This window comes from Siphateles boraxobius, unplaced genomic scaffold (assembly GCF_051911475.1).
Source record: "Siphateles boraxobius isolate OS27281-9 unplaced genomic scaffold, OSU_SipBor_1 18, whole genome shotgun sequence".
NCBI classification, from domain to species: Eukaryota; Metazoa; Chordata; class Actinopteri; order Cypriniformes; family Leuciscidae; genus Siphateles; species Siphateles boraxobius.
Genome location: NW_027508788.1, coordinates 11,362,501 through 11,380,182, shown reverse-complemented (window position 1 = coordinate 11,380,182; position 17,682 = coordinate 11,362,501). Strand labels below are relative to the sequence as shown.

At 38.5% G+C, this 17,682-nt stretch overlaps 1 protein-coding gene across 1 annotated transcript in view; it reads right to left on the bottom strand.

The window, feature by feature from the left end:
- tenm2b (teneurin transmembrane protein 2b) overlaps positions 1-17,682 on the bottom strand; it is a 294,981-nt gene that overhangs the window by 77,703 nt on the left and 199,596 nt on the right. The window contains exon 5 of the mRNA XM_077233547.1: positions 12,400-12,625. Within this exon, the coding sequence (XP_077089662.1) occupies positions 12,400-12,625 (226 nt within the window). The remainder of the gene's footprint in view (positions 1-12,399; positions 12,626-17,682) is intronic.

The following is a 17,682-nucleotide window of genomic DNA, read 5'->3' as shown; positions in this document are numbered from 1 at the left end:
GGTCCTATGCTAAACCAGCTTTAGATCTTTGTCCATGTGTCTTGTTCGGGACAGGAGGTCCAGTCACACTCCACCAGGCCTCTTTGTTGCCCCCCTGCAAGGCATCCAACTGCTCCCTGCTGCCCACAGCCAGAACAACCCATGAGCACTGGCCAGCATCTCAGTGCTGCAAAACCCAGCAACACATCTATCCCTAGATCTGAGCTGAACCTGCTTAACAGTCTAGAATAACATGTGACATTTACTCACCTTCATGTCACTATACACTATCAATCAAAAGTGGTCGTGTTTTTTTTTGTTGATTTTTTAAAAAGAAGTCTCTTATGCTGAACAAGGTTTTATTTATTATTATTACAATTTAAAATAACTGTTTTCTGTTTTAATATATTTTTAAAATGCAATTTCTTCCTGTGATGGCGAAGCTGAATTTTCAGCATCATTACTCCAGTCTTCAGTGTCACATGATCCTTCAGAAATCATTCTGATATGCTGATTTGCTGCTCAAGAAACATTTCAGATCATTATCAATGTTGAAAACAGTTGTGCTGCTTAATATTTAAGTTTCTTTGATGAATAAAAAGAACAATACATTATATTAATAATGCCTTTCCTGTCACTTTTGATTAATTGAATGTGTCCTTGCTAAATAATAGTATTAATTTCTTTTAAAAAAAGCTTACTGACCCCAAACTTTTGAACAGTAGCGTATGTCGTATGACTTTATTTTTCCTTAGAACCCAAAGGTTTTAGAATTGTTTTAATACAATAAAGAAATGAAGTGATGAGCTGTCAAGCTACAAAAGGAAAAATCACTATAAATATATGAAAGTGGACAATATGACTGAGTAAAAAAAAAAAAAAAAAAAAAAAAAATATATATATATATATATATATATATATATATATATATATATATACGAGTGTATTGGTCACTGTATTCTTTAAAAGAGCAGTGTGAAAATTATTTTGATAAAATTTCATATCCTTTGGAAAGGCAAGGTTGGGGAAAAAAAGAGAGAATTATCATTTTAGTATGAATTGTTCTTTAAAATCTTTTCTGCATTCGGTTCCCGCTGCTCATTTCAGTGCTGGAAAGAAGTAACAGGTTGTGAAATGGCAGTCGGGTTCATGCACAGCTGTGGTTTGAATTCACAGCACAATAAGTGGCTGAGTTTGAACTGTGTTTTTCATATGAGCTGGATGAGAGCAGTGAAGTGGGTATAGAGAAAATCTGTCATTCCCTACTCCACTGCCTTTACTTTGTGTGTGTGGCCTCCAACTAAACAGTGCAATCTCACTGGGCAGACACGGTCATCTGTGGACAATCTGGCTCAAGTAACTCATTCAAGCCTTTACGATTCGTCTGAAAACAAACAGACAATCTTTTTACCAATCTAGCTTAATAACACAAAGCACAGAATATGAAACTTTGTCCTACTTTGATAATATTCTCATGTCCAAACATATTTCATCATATGGTTTGCCAGACATGTGATAATAAATCAACTTAAATAAGCCTTACAAGCATCAACCCTCAAATTACATTACACAGCCCTGGAAGAAGAGAAGGGGAGAGAAGTGTGAAAGTGAGACGGAGATGGAGAAATGGCGAAAGACCGATAAGGAGGGACAACAAAGCAACCGATAAAAGTGTTATTTTAGCAACATTTTCATATTGTGGCCCACATTCATTAATCCCCGAACTGCATCTACAAGATAATGGAAACAACACTTAGGTTCAGTTCACACACATATTGATAAATAAGCACACATACAAAGACAAACAGGACAGATCCTGGGTTATCACATGTGTGACGGAGAGATACCTGATGGACACTAACTGTAAAACGGCATACAGAAGGTTTTATTCTTTTTTCACTAGGAGGTTTGAGGATTATCAGATAGACAGATAGATAGATAGATAGATAGATAGATAGATAGATAGATAGATAGATAGATAGATAGATAGATAGATAGATAGATAGATAGATAGATAGATAGATAGATAGATAGATAGATAGATAGATAGATAGATTTTCAACTTTCAACATAAAATCACATTAATTTCTCAAGAGTATAATATTTTTATCTTTTACATAACTTTATGTTTATCATCACGGTTTATGCCAGAATATGAATTCCTAGAGCTTCTTCATCACAGTGAATTTGAAAGGTCCCTGTTGTAACACATGATGCTTATAATTACTTCTGAAACTTTTACCAATGTCAAGTTTTTTGCACATTTTTATTTGTAAAAAAAAACTTGCTAACTTGTGTTAGCGATTAAACAACAGCAAGCCAATCAGAGAATGCTTCCCCTACAGGGACATCTCACCAGCATACCATCCACACCAACAAGCGCAAACAGAGCATGACCGAGAAACATGGCAATAAGCAAAAGCAAGGCAAAGCCGCAAAAATTCTCACTTTCACAGTAAACACCTTTTCTCTCCTCCTGTGGGAGAAGAGTAAAGGTCCAGAGCAATTAACAAGCAAACATGAGATTTAACAGAGAACGCATACAAACACAAACATCTCTCAAGGTGAATTAGTATTCCACACAAATATACAAACAGTCCGAAGTGTCCAAAACATTCCACATTATTGGAATTTCCGAATCAGTGACGAAGACTCTGGTTTGGTATTCAACACTTTTTACAGGGCCAAGGTCTGTTTGCACAATATACTGTTTGCATGTAACGTCCAAAATATATTGTGTTTTCATAGAGGCAAGTCTGCTGTTTATTTCCACAAACTCAAAATATGATAAATGCCTCAAGGAAGCCCAGCCAACCAAAAATGGTTTTATGTTGAGATGCATTGAAAGGACTCACTGGAGACTCTCTCTCTCTCTCCCTCTCCCTCTCCCTCTCCCTCTCTCTCTCTCTCTCTCTCTCTCTCTCTCTCTCTCTCTCACAGCACATCGATCTACCATTGTCCCCAATACAAGATGCAGTGGCAGAATTCAGAAACCTCAAGCTGAGGCTGTTACATCCTGTCCGCTTTATTCTCCAGCTAGTGAAGTGTCTAGATAAGAGTGATTCCCATCCACTTATGAAAATAATGTCGCACAATGGATCTCCTTATTGTACCATGTGAGAATTGAAGCGTCCACACTCTGGTCATTGAGAGTGAGGAAAAAACAGCAGTTCAAGTCTGAAATGCATTTCAAATACACAACATCACACAGATCATCAGCACAGATGTAAAACGCAACTCCAATAAAAGACAGAATTAATACATGCACAGTGACATTAAAAGATTTAAAATTATACAATAATTCTATTATTAAATATTTATTTATTAGTGATGTCAGTAACATTTATATTTTTTTACAGCAAGGATGCATTAAATTCATCAAATGTGACTTCGTAATAAAATATTCTATTTCAAACAATGCCGTTCTTTCGAACTTTCTATTCATCAAAAAATCCTGAAAAAATGCCTCACTGTTTCCACAAAAAACATTAAGCAGCACAACTGTTTTCAACATTTATAATAAGAAGATATTTCTTGAGCAGCAAAACAACATATTATAATGGTTTCTCTAGGATCATGAGACACTGAACACTGGGGAAATTCAGCTTTGCCATCACATGAATAAATTACATTTTAAAATACAATACAATAAAAAACAGTTATTTTAAATTGTAATATTTCATGATATTATATTGGTTAGCATAAGAGACTTCTTTCAAAAACATAAAAAATCTTTAAACCAAACTTTTAAACAGTAGAGTATATTTCTACAACCGAACATGTAGTACTCTCAGCTTAACACATTTTACCATGTTTAATTCTCTGCAAAGATTTCCCCCAAAATATGTGCAAAAAGTATGCAGATTCCAACTGATTCTGCCGATTATATCTGGCGACGAACAAAAACTGTAAGTGATAGCTGAGATTCAGAGCAGGAGAGGAAAGAACTTCTCTGTATTTTTCTGTGGAGAAGTTCAAGGCCTGTTAGCGGATGACAAGTCATGTGCAGAACAAGTGAGAGAAATGACACCGGTGTTTCAAACAAGCCCACAGAGAGAGCAATAGAAGGGGAAAAGAAAAGAAAGAGACAGCAGGCAGACACACAACCTCTTCCCTGACGCCTAATAGAGAATCGTCTCCCATTTCCGTCCACTAAGATGGAGCACGTCGTCATTAGCTCCAGCTCAGGGGGGCACTGCAGGAGTTTTAGCCCAAGTAAACCACCTCTAATTGGGCTCTGTCTCTGTGGCAGGCCCAGCTTTTTTTCTGGGTAAATACTGAGCTTCCTGAAAATACCTTAAATCTCAAGACTATGGAGGAGAGTTCCCAGAGCTCAAGTGTTCAGTGCACTCTGATGCTGCGCTATCAACACACACTCACGCTAACACTCGGTTGAGATTTTGATGGTGGTGTGACGTCCCGGAGGAAAACAGTTCGAGTAAAAAAAGTTTCTTCCCTCTGCTGTTCTTCAGAACTGGGCCATTTTTTATGCACTGACGGGAGATAACGATGGAGATCATATTTCATAAGATAATTAGTCTTGCATAGCTAGTCACAGTGAGCTTGCATTTTTTCAAACCTTCGAGCATCTGGAGTTTCCCCTCTGTGCTGCTGAAACCCAGCAAAACCAGGAACGTTCGTCACAGAGTTTGTTCATTTGGACCAACACACTTGGGAACGTGTGCTTATTAAGGTCCAATTGTGAGACTGACCGGCACCAAGAAAAATGGTTTATTTTCATCTGCCACCATAAGATTTAAGATTAGTATCAATTCAACTTAAAATTCTGGCAACTGAAAGAAGCTTCTAATGTAACAAGAATTTTTCAGTGCAGTAGTTTTTTGCATGACAGTAGTTAAGCTGTTTTCAAAATAAAAAAAACAGCTTTTTCAGGAACAAGATTTTTCCAACAAGAGACCAGGGCTTAATTTTTGCAGAGAAAAAAAAAACGGATCCGGTCCTGGCACCTCCTAAATCCGATCCGGCACCTCATTTGGAGGATCCCCCATCTCATACACTAGAGAAAGATAATTATGTTATGACCTGTGTACATATGTTCAGTATAATAACAATCATGTTGTTAATAACTTCCTATGTTAAATGTATACAAAAATTATTAAGAAGAGGAAGAAATGCAGCTACAAAGAGGTCCTTGCATGTTTTGGCCATGATTTATTGAATTTGACCGCTATTTGCATTTTCAACGCATGACAAGCATATTATTAACATATTGCCTATTATATTGTGTTGTGTGCGATGGTGCCTATAGACAGCATTCGAATGAAGTTTGTCATCAATAGATGTTAAAAGAATATGCCTTATAAAACATTTTTACCAACAGTCTTTTATATACATTCACTGATCATTTTTAAATATTTTTATTATGAATAAAAATGTAATCAATAATAATTATAACATATTATTATTATTGTTATTTTTTATTCGTTGGTATTTGCTTTATTTTACCCTTCAGTATTATTTTATTTTCTTACATATTCTTTAGACCTTTATTGATAATAACATCATAACTTAATTCGAATGATGTCTATAGGCAACACTGCACACAATATTATAGGCTATAATATAGCTTAATATAACAATTTATTAATTCATAATTATTTAATTATAATTCTCTTATTTTCTCATTCATAATTAAAAATAAATATTATTGTAGGTGTAACATTGGCAGTCTGTTTTGATTTCTGTTCTTGTCAGTGTCTGGTTATCTGTTCATTAGTTCAGTTTAGTCTTCCCTCGCCCCTGCCTGATTGTTTCCATGGTTACATATTGATTAGTTAGTTCTGTTGAGGTGTGTCTCGTCTTATCTTGTTCGCTCTCCGGTTTGTTTGTGTAATTAAGCCCCGTGTCTAATTCAGTCTTTGTCAGTTCTTAACCTTGTACTATGTTGGTTGTTCTGTTCCAGAGTCTTGTTCTTGAGTCTGAGTCTGTATTTGTGAAGTTTTGAGGTTATTTAATAAAAGACTGCTGCACATGGATCCTGCTTTCTTCTCTGCTTCAACCAACGTGACAATAGGCCTATCCAGAGCCGTTGATCACACAGTTTATGCATTTAACTCGTGGCCATGAGAAATAGATATATCAAGATCCTATATATCGTTCCCTCAACATAATATCTTGAGGCCACGACTTTACATCACATGGGCACGACATAAGGATGTTGTTACCTGGACAAAATGGCCTCATGGCCATGACTTGATGATCACATCCCCACGATTTAATATGACGTTTCCACGAATTAATATATTGTGGCCGCAACAAAACTAACCTAATTAACTAATTAGGTCAACTAATTAATTAACCGAACATGTACCCTCCCGGTCACTGTAGAATATAAATAAACTTTGTTACACTTCTATGTTGCTATCAATATTTTCACTTTTTAGAGTCCTTTTTAAATTTTTGAATGCAGAGGTGGATTTTTCAAGCTCTATCTGAGCATGTGAAACAGATATTACACATTATATCTTGAGGAAACTTGTCATGATGGAGATTGGGACTAAATTGGCCCACTTTTTAGTGTATTCAAGTATACTTTTAAGTATAAATGTAAATGCAGAATCCCTGACAGCATTCAAAAGACAACTGAAAACTCATCTCTTCCTTGAGTACTTAACATAAAAAAAAAAAAACTTTCGTTCTCCTTTAAATCCTCCCTTGTCTGGCTTATGCTACTCTGAGCAATGCCTGAACTTTGTATTTTGAGCACTTCTTGCGTTGTTCTTGCCTCTTCACGATGACTCGCTTGCTTTAGTCCTCAGTTTTAAGTCTCTTTGGATAAAAGCGTCTGCTAAATGACTAAATGTAAGTATACTTTAAGTGTAACAGTAGTAAACTTTGAGTGGAACTAGTTTTCTTTAAGTGAACTTAACAACATACTTAAGAAATCACTTAAATGATTTCTCTCATTTTTGGGATATTTGCTTTTGCTGTGCTAATTGCAAGGGTGGGGACAGCAACTGTAGAAGCAGATGTAAACTAGAGGAGATTTAGACTGAGCTTCTCATCCTCCATGCCAATCCGTCTCGACAGCACGACTTCACTATCCAGCTAGATTCATCATCAATCAACCCATCAAGGTCGATCAGAAATCTTGCAGTAATATTTGATGACCAGCTGACCTTCACAGACAAAATAACAAAGACAGCTCAATCATGCAGGTTTGCACTGCACAACATCAGGAAGATCAGGCCTTTCCTAGCTGAGTATGCAACACAACTTCTCGCCCAATCCATGGTCATTTCTGGGCTTTATTACTGCAATGCTCTTCTGACTGGACTTCAATCATGTGCAACTAAACCTCTACAGATGATCGCAGCCTGTCTTGTCACTCTCACGTCACTCCTCTCCTCATCACTCTGCACTGGCTACCACTCGCTGCTCGTATCAAGTTGAAGGCATTGAAGCTTGCTTACAGATCTACCACAGACTCAGCTCCGTCCTACTTTCACTCGCTCCTACGACATCCCTACCAGAAGCCTACGATCGGTCAATGGGCGACGGCTCGTGGTACCATCACAGAGAGCCACAAAATCACTCTCCAGAACATTCTCATTCACGGGTCCATGCTGGTGGAATGATCTCGCCACCCTCGTCCAAAATGCAGAATCCCTGACAGCATTCAAAAGACAGCTGAAAACTCATCTCTTACATGAGCACTTAAAGGCAGGGTAGGCAATTTGTTTCTAAAAAAAATTTTTGCCAAATTTATTGAAACTGTCTTTATATACCAATATATTTAAAATGTAAGTACTCTGGAAAGGAGTTTATAAAAATAGAGTTTACAATAAACAGCTCATTATTCCATTCAGAATGAATGCAATGATTGACTGGGCAACTGTCACTCTCCCTCGTTGCTATGGCTACCAGCCCTGCTGCTACAGGAGCTGCCCACATGCGCGCACTCGGTTGACTCGCTCATTTCGGAAGAGGAGAGGCGCGTACCGACCGGAAGCCACGAAGTCTCACAATTATGTCAGAGAAAGAGTTGTCAAATTCCCAGTACCACCTGTACATACAGTCAGCGCAGGCAAACAAGGCAAAAATAGATGATGTCACTTCATGCACTGCGCTCCACTCCGCTCGGCGCTGGTAAATGCGTCCTCCAGCTGAGCGGTCGACATCACGCGTTCATGTGTTTTGGGGGCGTTGCTTTGGAAGGAGCCCAGAAGGGAGGGGCTGGGAGTTTCTCTGTTGGATACTTTCAAAATCCAGCAGTTTTCTGCTAGTTTCTCAAACCTACCTACCCTGCCTTTAACCTCATAAAAATAAAAAAATAATAATAATCTTTCCTTTTCCTTTAATCCTCCCTTGTCTGGCTTAAGCTACTCTGAGCAATGCCTGAACTTTGTATTTTGAGCACTTCTTGTGTTGTTTTTGCCTCTTCACGATGACTCACTTGCTTTAGTCCTCATTTGTAAGTCACTTTGGACAAAGGCGTCTGCTAAATGACTAAATGTAAATACTCATAGTTTTCTATTTTTGTATCATTTATGCAGTAAGTCAGTCAGCAACTTTTTGTTAGCAGCTTGTTTCTTTTTATATTTTGTATATAAATGTATGTTTATATCGTTTATATTTTGTTATATTACATGTATTTTAAACATCTTTTTTAAACATTTTAGTTTATTTGCTAACTGTTTTTTTAAAGGTTAGCTTCACAAGTCCAAACAGCCACGGGTCAGACAGCAACATCAAATAGTTGGTCAAATCACCCCCCCGTCTCTCCATTACAAAAAGATGGCAGAGCTAAGAGTAGCTCTAAACTGCCTCTGTAAATACCCAACGGTATTTATCTCATTAAACTGTCGTGAGAAGTGCTGGGTTTGCACTTTGTGGCAGACTGGGCTGTCTAACAGACAAAGCAATATGAGGTAGAGGCTGTTGGAGGTCACGTCCATACGCCCTGAAAGAAGTCATTCTAATCTGCCAGTCAAGGATAGAGCTTTGAAGTGTAAGGGGATTGTGGGTAGTCCATCCAACGTCTGGAGGCAGCTTGATACGTTTGAAGGATCTGAGAATGCATTTGCCTGTGTGTGCATGGAGAATATTGAAGAAGCAAACCTGCAGCCGCTCCAAACTGTGATGCAGCTGCGTGTCGGAGGTAAAAACTCCTTCCGAACTTTTGCCTGCTCCACCTGCGGTCCCCTCGGCTACAAAATCCTGACCACTAAGACAATCTATTTCATGTGACAGCTGCACATTCCTCACTTTCTGTGACTCTCAACCAATCTGTCACCATATGGCCTTGTTTCTCTCTCCTGCTAGCACTCTAGCATTTAAAGCAGAACTTCTCGTATCCCGCGCTCGCCATTGCAGCCCTGTTTTGCATTCGTGCCACCGCATGACCTATTTTCAGATGGTGCTTGCTTCATCTGAAAGTGAGTGTCAATTTTTTTTATAGGAGAGAGCGACAGAGAGACAGAAAGAGGAAGGTATCTGTGGAGATAGATGGTGACTGGTGCTGATGGACGTGGAGTGTGTGCGAATGTGTGTTTATACGTGTTCATGGATTCTGTGGAGTGAACGCATATGCTGACACGGTATTGGACACACAGTGTGGTGCAGGGTGGGGTACTAAAGTAACTGGATTGTGGTGTGTATCGGAGCACCTGGTGAATAAAACATCTGAACGATAGGGGGATGGGAACCGAAAGAGAGAGAGAGAGAGAGAGAGAGAGAGACAGAGAGAGAGAGAGATAGAGAGAGAGAGAGAGAGAGAGAGAGAGAGAGAGAGAGAACAAGAAATAGACATATGTGTGTCTCATAAATAGTGCATACAGCAATACAGCAATAGAGGAGAGTATTGTTGAGTCAAAGGGAGCAACCTTCCAGTCCTGCAAGAAAAGATACCCTATACTACACAGTAAACAAACACAAGTACAACCCACAGAGACCCAGCAGACACAATCCAGTGTGTGTGAGTGCGACAGGCTGTGACTAAGTGTTCGTTGTGGGTCTCTAGAATATGAGTCTGTGTCGTTTGTGTCTGTGCCCTGTAGACCGGTGGCTAATCACATGCAGTGACTGTAAAAAATATAATTCTAAAAATCTACTTACAAAATCAAAATAATAATAATAATATTTATATATATATATATATATATATATATATATATATATATATATATATATATATATATATATATATATAGTATCTCACAAAAGTGAGTACACCCCTCACATTTCAGCAAACATTTTAGTATATCTTCTCAAGGGACGATATGAGAACTTGAATCTTGGATATATTTTAGAGTAGTCCATGTGCTGCTTGTATAGCAGTATACATTTACTGTCCTCTGAAAATAACTCAACATACAGCCATTATTGTCAAAATAGCTGGCAACAAAAGTGAGTACACCCTAAGTGAACATGTCAAAACTGTGTCCAAAGTGTCAAAATTTTGTGTGAGCACCATTGTTATCTAGCACTGCTCTAGTCCTCCTGGGCATGGAGTTCACCAGAGATGCACAGGTTATTGCTGGGATCATCTTCCACTCCTCCATAATGACATCACGGAGCTGCACATAGTTCTTCTCCACATTCAGCTTGAGGATCACCACAGCTGCTCAATAGGGCTCAGGTCTGGAGACATACTTGGCCACTCCATCACCTTCAGCTTCCTCAGCAAGGCAGTTGTCATCTTGGCGGTGTGTTTGGGGTCATTATCATGCCGTTCGGCCCAGTTTCTGAAGGGAGCGCATCGTGTTCTGCTTCAGACAGTCACAGTACATGTTGGAGTCCATGTTTTCCTCAATGAAGCGCAGCTTCCCAGTACCAGCAGCACTGATGCAGCCCCAGACCATGATGCTACCAAGACACAATTTTCTTGGTACTCCTCACCAGGGCGTTGCCACATATTCTGGACACCATCTGAGCCAAACAAGTTTATCTTAGTCTCATCAGACCACAGCACATGGTTCCAGTAATTCATGCTCTTGGACAGGTTGCTTTCAGCAAACTGTTTGTAGGCTTTCTTGCACGCCAGCCATGCAAACCGACTTGTTGCAGTGTGTGGCGTATGGTCTGAGCCCTGACAAGCTGACCTTCCGCTTCTGCAACATCTAAATCAATGCTGGCATGATCATGCGTCTGTTTTTTTAACCCAGCTTCTGCACCTGATGCACAGAACAAGGACTAAACTTCATTTTGATTGAAACTTGTGAGGCCTGTTACGCGTGGAACCAGTCTTGGAAAACCTCTGTGTGACCCTGGCCTGTACTGCAACTCAGCTTCAGGGTGTTACCAACCTTCTTACAGCCTAAGGCCATATTTGTGGAAAGCAACAATTCTAATTATCAAATCCTTAAAGAGTTATTTGCCATGAGGTGCCATGTTGAACATCCAGTGGTCAGTATGAGAGAATTCTACTCATGGCACAAATTTTAACTGCTCTAATACAAGATACAACAATTTGTTTTGTATGGTCCTGTCAAGCAGAAAAAAACATGAATATTATGAATAGGACATGTGGCTTTGCATGGTTAAACAACATACTGCTGTTATTACTTAGGGTGTACTCACTTTTGTTGCCAGCTACTTTTAAGTTATTTTCAGAGGACAGTAATTATATACTGCTATACCAGCAGCACATTGAGTACTCTAAAATATATCCAAGATTCATTTCTATAGTATTGTCCCTTGAGTAGATATACTAAAATGTTTGCTGAAATGTGAGGGGTGTACTCACTTTTGTGAGATACTGTATATATATATATATATATATATATATATATATATATATATATATATATATATATAATTAATTAGTAGTAGTAGTAGTAGTAGTAGTAGTAAGTGCTCGTTCAGGTTAAGTTTAGAAATAACTAAACTCAATTACTAAATTCAGGTTGAGTTTAGTAATAATAATAATAATAATAATAATAACAATAATATATACAGTTTTCATTCACTTTTAGTTTTTAATTTTCTTCTTTTCATTTTTTTTTTTACATTTTATAATTATAGTATCATTAATCACAAAACAAATATAGATTATCTTATTTTATATAATTTAATTTATGAAATCAAATGAAATTATAACATAATATATTTAAATATATGTTTAAATTAATTATAACATAATTACATGAAAATAATTAATTCAGTTTAATAATCATTAATTTTTATTTATTATTAATAATAATATAATTTTTATTATAGAATTTTCTATTATATGCATATAAAAAAACAAAACAAATATGGCAAAACCATTCCCTTTATTAGAACACAACACACGGGTAAAAGATCATTAATGACTATAATGACAACTAGAAAGTATGTTTATCCACATCACACATAATGATATGCAGCCAATAAAAATGGATAATAGCTCTCTAGTTTTCCAAAAAAGGATTCTGAGAAACCCTAGCAGGTATCTTTTGGTGTATTTGTGAAACTAACCGTGTCTCCAGCGGGACACTGCTGTTGAGAGCCCAACTGTCCTGGAGCTGGACGGATTCAGGGGTGGAGGGTCCATCTGCCAGGGCGGCGGTGGGCGCGTGGCTCTGCAGGTTCCTCCGGCTGGCGTGGTTATTGCGATTGAGGGAATTAGCCGATGACTGGTGGTGGTTGTGCGGGGGAGGCAGAGCAGGTCGAAGGGAGGTCTGACTGTGATGACCGGACGCACCTGAAAGAGAGAGAGAGAGAGAAGAGAGATTAATCACAGAACATCTTTTCCTTTATGTTGCCTCATAGGATGCCGTCTGTAAAATGTTTTCAGACCACAGATTCAGAACATCAAGTTGTTTAGGTTACTTTGATTCAATGCAGCTGTAATCTGTTTACTGTTCGGTAGCCATGCGTGAAATGATTGTAACCCAAAGGAGGAGAGGTGAAATGCTAGACATTTTGCAACTGAGAGAAGGATCAATTATGGATAATAAGATAAGCAGACACAAAAAGAAGACTTTGATCAAATCTATTGCTAAGAGGAAAAACAAAACAAGTCTGGATTTTTATTAGATTGAATTCTCTGCCAGTATGAAAACTACAATACAAAAATTTGTATTGCCTTCTAGCTCCTGACATGCTTGCTGCAAAAAAATAAATAAAAATAAAATTTGCTGTGAAATCTGATTTTTAAAAAGTAAAAGTGAGAATTCTTATATTATTATTATATGAGACGAACATTTACTAGAGCATTTACTCAGACAATAAATTAAATATGATACATCAGGCTTTTCAGGAATGTTTATTTGTACATCTTTGTGCATTGATGGTTGACTATAGAGATTTGATCATAAAAACTATGCATTTGATCATAAAACTAAGCATTAAAATATATTCTTACCAAGACATATTATTAAGAGATGTAGCATGACAACTGATATTTGTATGCACTTTATTTAAGTAGTCTGCTATTTTATAAAGATCTCATTGATTTACATTACAAGAATGTCATCTTACTTCCTGCTAATTTAAATGTCAGCAACTGCGCCAAATTGCTTATTTTTGCTAATTTCGGCCCTCTTATTATTGTTCCTTTTTTTAATATATTTTTTTCTGACTATCATTTCATGTTCATATGACTATTATTTCATATAACAATCTTTATAATATAATATAACATAACAATGTAATGTATAATATAATATAAAAGTACAATTTAACCTAAATTATGAAACAAAACCTTCATAATTTACAGACTTTACAATAATAATAAAAATAGCCTGCAGTGTTTTATGATTTAGGCATGTATAGGTGTTCATTTAATTAACTTATGAAAGAAAAATGTGTGATTATCTCAGCCTGTTAACAACTAAGATACATTGGAAGTTAAGATTTTTCACAGCACATAAATGAAAATACTTGCCCTATTTGACAGTCTCTGAACAAATAGTGCAGTCAAGCGTGCCACAGACGAGTCTCCATTCCTGAGTGTCAAATGTAAAAAAAATCAATTATCCACATGAACTACCACAAAAGGCCTGGGTTTATTTCTGTCATATATTCCACTTTTATTTGTTTCTCTTCGACATAACGGTTGCAAATAACACAGCGTATATGCTAATGCGGATTTCACACCCTGCGCCGCACCTCCCGACATCAGCGCATGAGGTCAAACGGAAGCAAATTCTTCCAGGAGCCTGTGAAAAGAGGGGAAAGCAAGGGATTCAAAAGTGCCTTTGTGTCCCTTAAGAAGAGGTTCCCGAGATGAAAGAGGATTTCAGACCAACGGGAGATCGGCTATGGTCTGAGGGCCAGGGCTGTGTAATCTCTCTACATGCAGTGTGTCAGAGCGCTCTAAAAACGGAGCGCGACAAAACCCGGCCGGGCACAAAGCCCTGCTCTCTCAGCTTACAGCACAGAGGAACTCTGGAGGAACTCTCCGGCTCCAACAATGGTGCTCAAAACACTGGATTATCGCCTGATGACATGGCCTTCAAAACCAGCCAGGCCAGTCTCCACACACTGGAACAAAAGCATGGAGGAACTTGTGCTTTTATGGGCTCAAAGCGCTGCCACAACCGAGGCCTCATTCTTTGTTTTTTTTCAAGGGGACCTGGCGTAGTCGGAGGAAATTGATGCGACAGGCGCAGGAGAAGCACCCTGTGAATGGGAGCCTGTGACAGTGGGCTTCAATGGCCAAATGAAGGAGGGCGCTGACGGGATTTTCTTCTCGTTCGCATGTGAGAACGGCTCGCCAGGGGTCTCAGTGTGAAGCGCTGCAATCACAGAGGGACAACGGGCCCTCCATTATACAGAACGTGGAGCTCACAGCCAGAGAACGGCGCTAAAGTCAGTACAGTAATGCAGAGATTACAGACGATATTAGCACAGAGTTACGGGAAAGAGCTTAAATACAAAACCTCTCACTGTAATGTGCACGTCGTACCCGAGCAGGAGGCAGAAGACAGGGGGTCGTTTAGGACGCGTGTGGAAACAGATATTGATTGCCAGGGAGTGTAGCTATGAATTTGCTGTCTGGAACTTTCCTCCAACGGATGATATGGCAACTTAATTGAACACAAACAAGTGTACTAAAGGTCGACCAATAGTGGATTCTGCCTAATACATATAACTAAAGAGCAAAACTATATAAATAATAGACTGATAATATGTTACGGACCTTGTCTGATTCCGTCCCCCTCACTCTCCCGTACTCTATAATATCCTGTCGCAATAAAGGAAAAAATAATACTAATAATTATTATAATCTGTTTTTAAAATGAATGATATGAATGAAAACTCAAGTCTTGTTTTTTCATGTTATTTTATAGCAGTATTGTGTATATTACACATGTTTCAGATTTATATCATTTACCATGCTCTTATGTATTTCTTTACTTCTAAATGTATTTTTTAAAATAAAATTACATAACTTAAAATTAACATTCAAATTAAAATACAAACTTTTGCCAATAACGATTGCTCCTATCAGAGCCAATTATTTGGTAAATCCATTATTCTAAACCTACAGCACTGGGACAAATAACAGTCAAGGTGGTTCTTCTTTTCTCGCAATAAAGAAAATAACAAAATTTCACCCTGGATTGATTTCTGTAAAAACAAAGTATCATGAGACAAGGTCACAGATTCTGCTCTGCTACAGCTCGTTCCCTGTCAAAACTTCCGCTTCAACACGAGCTTCATAAAACCTTGATTTATTGGGACACGAAACAGCTGTGAAGCTATTCTGCCCTCCACTACTGACATATATTTATTTCCTACCAGCCTCCATCACTCTCTCCTTTCACAAGGCTGTTTCTCTTTCTCCCTCCGCTTTCCGTTCTTAACCATTTAGCAGTGTTTATGAATAATTGAGTTTTGATTTAGCAGGCGAAGGCAGAGGCAGACAAAATAGTCGACAAGCAACACAGGGAAAGCGACACTATGTGGGCTCAGAAAAGGCCTATTCGCCTGATTCGAAATTTCCTGCTCTTCCTGCCAGCCTGTACTTCTCTAAAAAAAGAAAACAAAAAGAAAACACATTTACATTCAAGGCATATAAAAGAGAAACTGCTATGACGATATAGTGGAAAATATGATTTTTTGTTCAGCTTCCTCTGTCTGACTACATGAGCGACGTGCGGAAATCAAGCTAAATAACATAGAAAGAGTGTGTCTCTTGGCACGCCCCCAGGCACACACACACACACACACACACACACACACACACACACACACACACACACACACACACACACACACACACACACACACACACACACACACACACACACACACACACACACACACACACACACACACACACAGAGAGAGAGAGAGAGAGAGAGAGAGAGAGAGAGAGAGAGAGAGAGAGAGAGAGAGAGAGAGAATGAGAATATCTACCTAGTTTCAGTTACTTTTACTGAACCAGGAACAAAAGAAGAATCTGTATAATATACTAATTAAAATGTAACAATTAGATTTGGACCATTTTCACAAATATTTTAGGTCTGTTGTTAGACAGAAGCTCATGCCATTAGTTGAAACTTCTTTTTTCAGGATGGTTTGCATTTAGTATTATTATTATTTCAATACATGTTTTAATTTTGATTTATTTTTTGTAATTTCTATTTATTTCAGTATAATTACTTTATTTATAGTTGTCTTTGCGCATTAAGTTGGTATATGAACAAATTTAGCATTGAAAAAAATAAAGCAGCTTTAACTTGAGCTACATCATTAGTAAAAAGAGTGTAACAGACAGATGCGAGAGAGCGAGAGAGAGAGAGACAGAGAGAGCGAGTGAGAGAGAGAGAGAGAGAGAGAGAGAGAGAGAGAGAGAGAGAGAGAGAGAGAGAGAGAGAGAGAGAGAGAGGGAGAGAGAGAGAGAGAGAGAGAGAGAGAGAGAGAGTGATCGGGCCAGAAGAAACGAGCTGGTGCTGGTGAGACAGGCGGAGGAATGGAGGAAGAGACACGGGACAACAGCTCTGCGTGGCAGCTTCTTGTTTCCAGCGCATGGCAATGGTAAAATTACTGCAGCCAAGCTTTGCTAGGCTATAGGCCATGCCATGACAGGGATTAAAATAAATTGCCCAACATGAGCGGTGGGAACGGTGGAAAAACAATAGGAGTAAAAGCATAAATGTCAATTTGGAATGATAAAAGACACAATCTAAATGTGGCAGGAGGAGCCTGGAGACAGAGCGGGGGTAATTGAGCTCTGTGCTATAGAGTTGAGTGTTTACAAAAAGAGAGGGAAAGAGAAAGAAAAGGAGAGAGCTATGAGGTGTCATGATTGGTGGCCAACCACCTTCTGTCTTTCATCCATCCTCAGACTAATTCTCCACGCACCAACCGCCGTTTTTTTCTTTCCCTCGCTCGACAGATCTGGCTAGACGGTATATGACAACCAACAATATTTCAGAGGTCTATTGAGTGGGAGTATGGGAACCTTGTCAACAACATGTTCACACTTTCATTTGAAGGTATGAACACAGGACATGTGGACACAGAACTAATATATGAAACAGTAACTGCAAAACATACCAAAATAAGTGCAACTGCAGTTCATCTGGAACTGAGCACTACACAGTTACAGCACACACTGGCTTTGGAGCTGAGACAAAAACATTGTCCTACTGCTGTGGTTCTCAAAGTGTGGGGCACACCCTCCGTGGGGTGTTGGGCACGCAGGTACTGCGGGCCGGGGGCGCGGCAGATCAGCAAAAAAAAAAAAGGAAAGAAAACAGCCGTTGCAATGGCATTCAAGTGCGTGTATAGAGGTTGGCGCTCTGC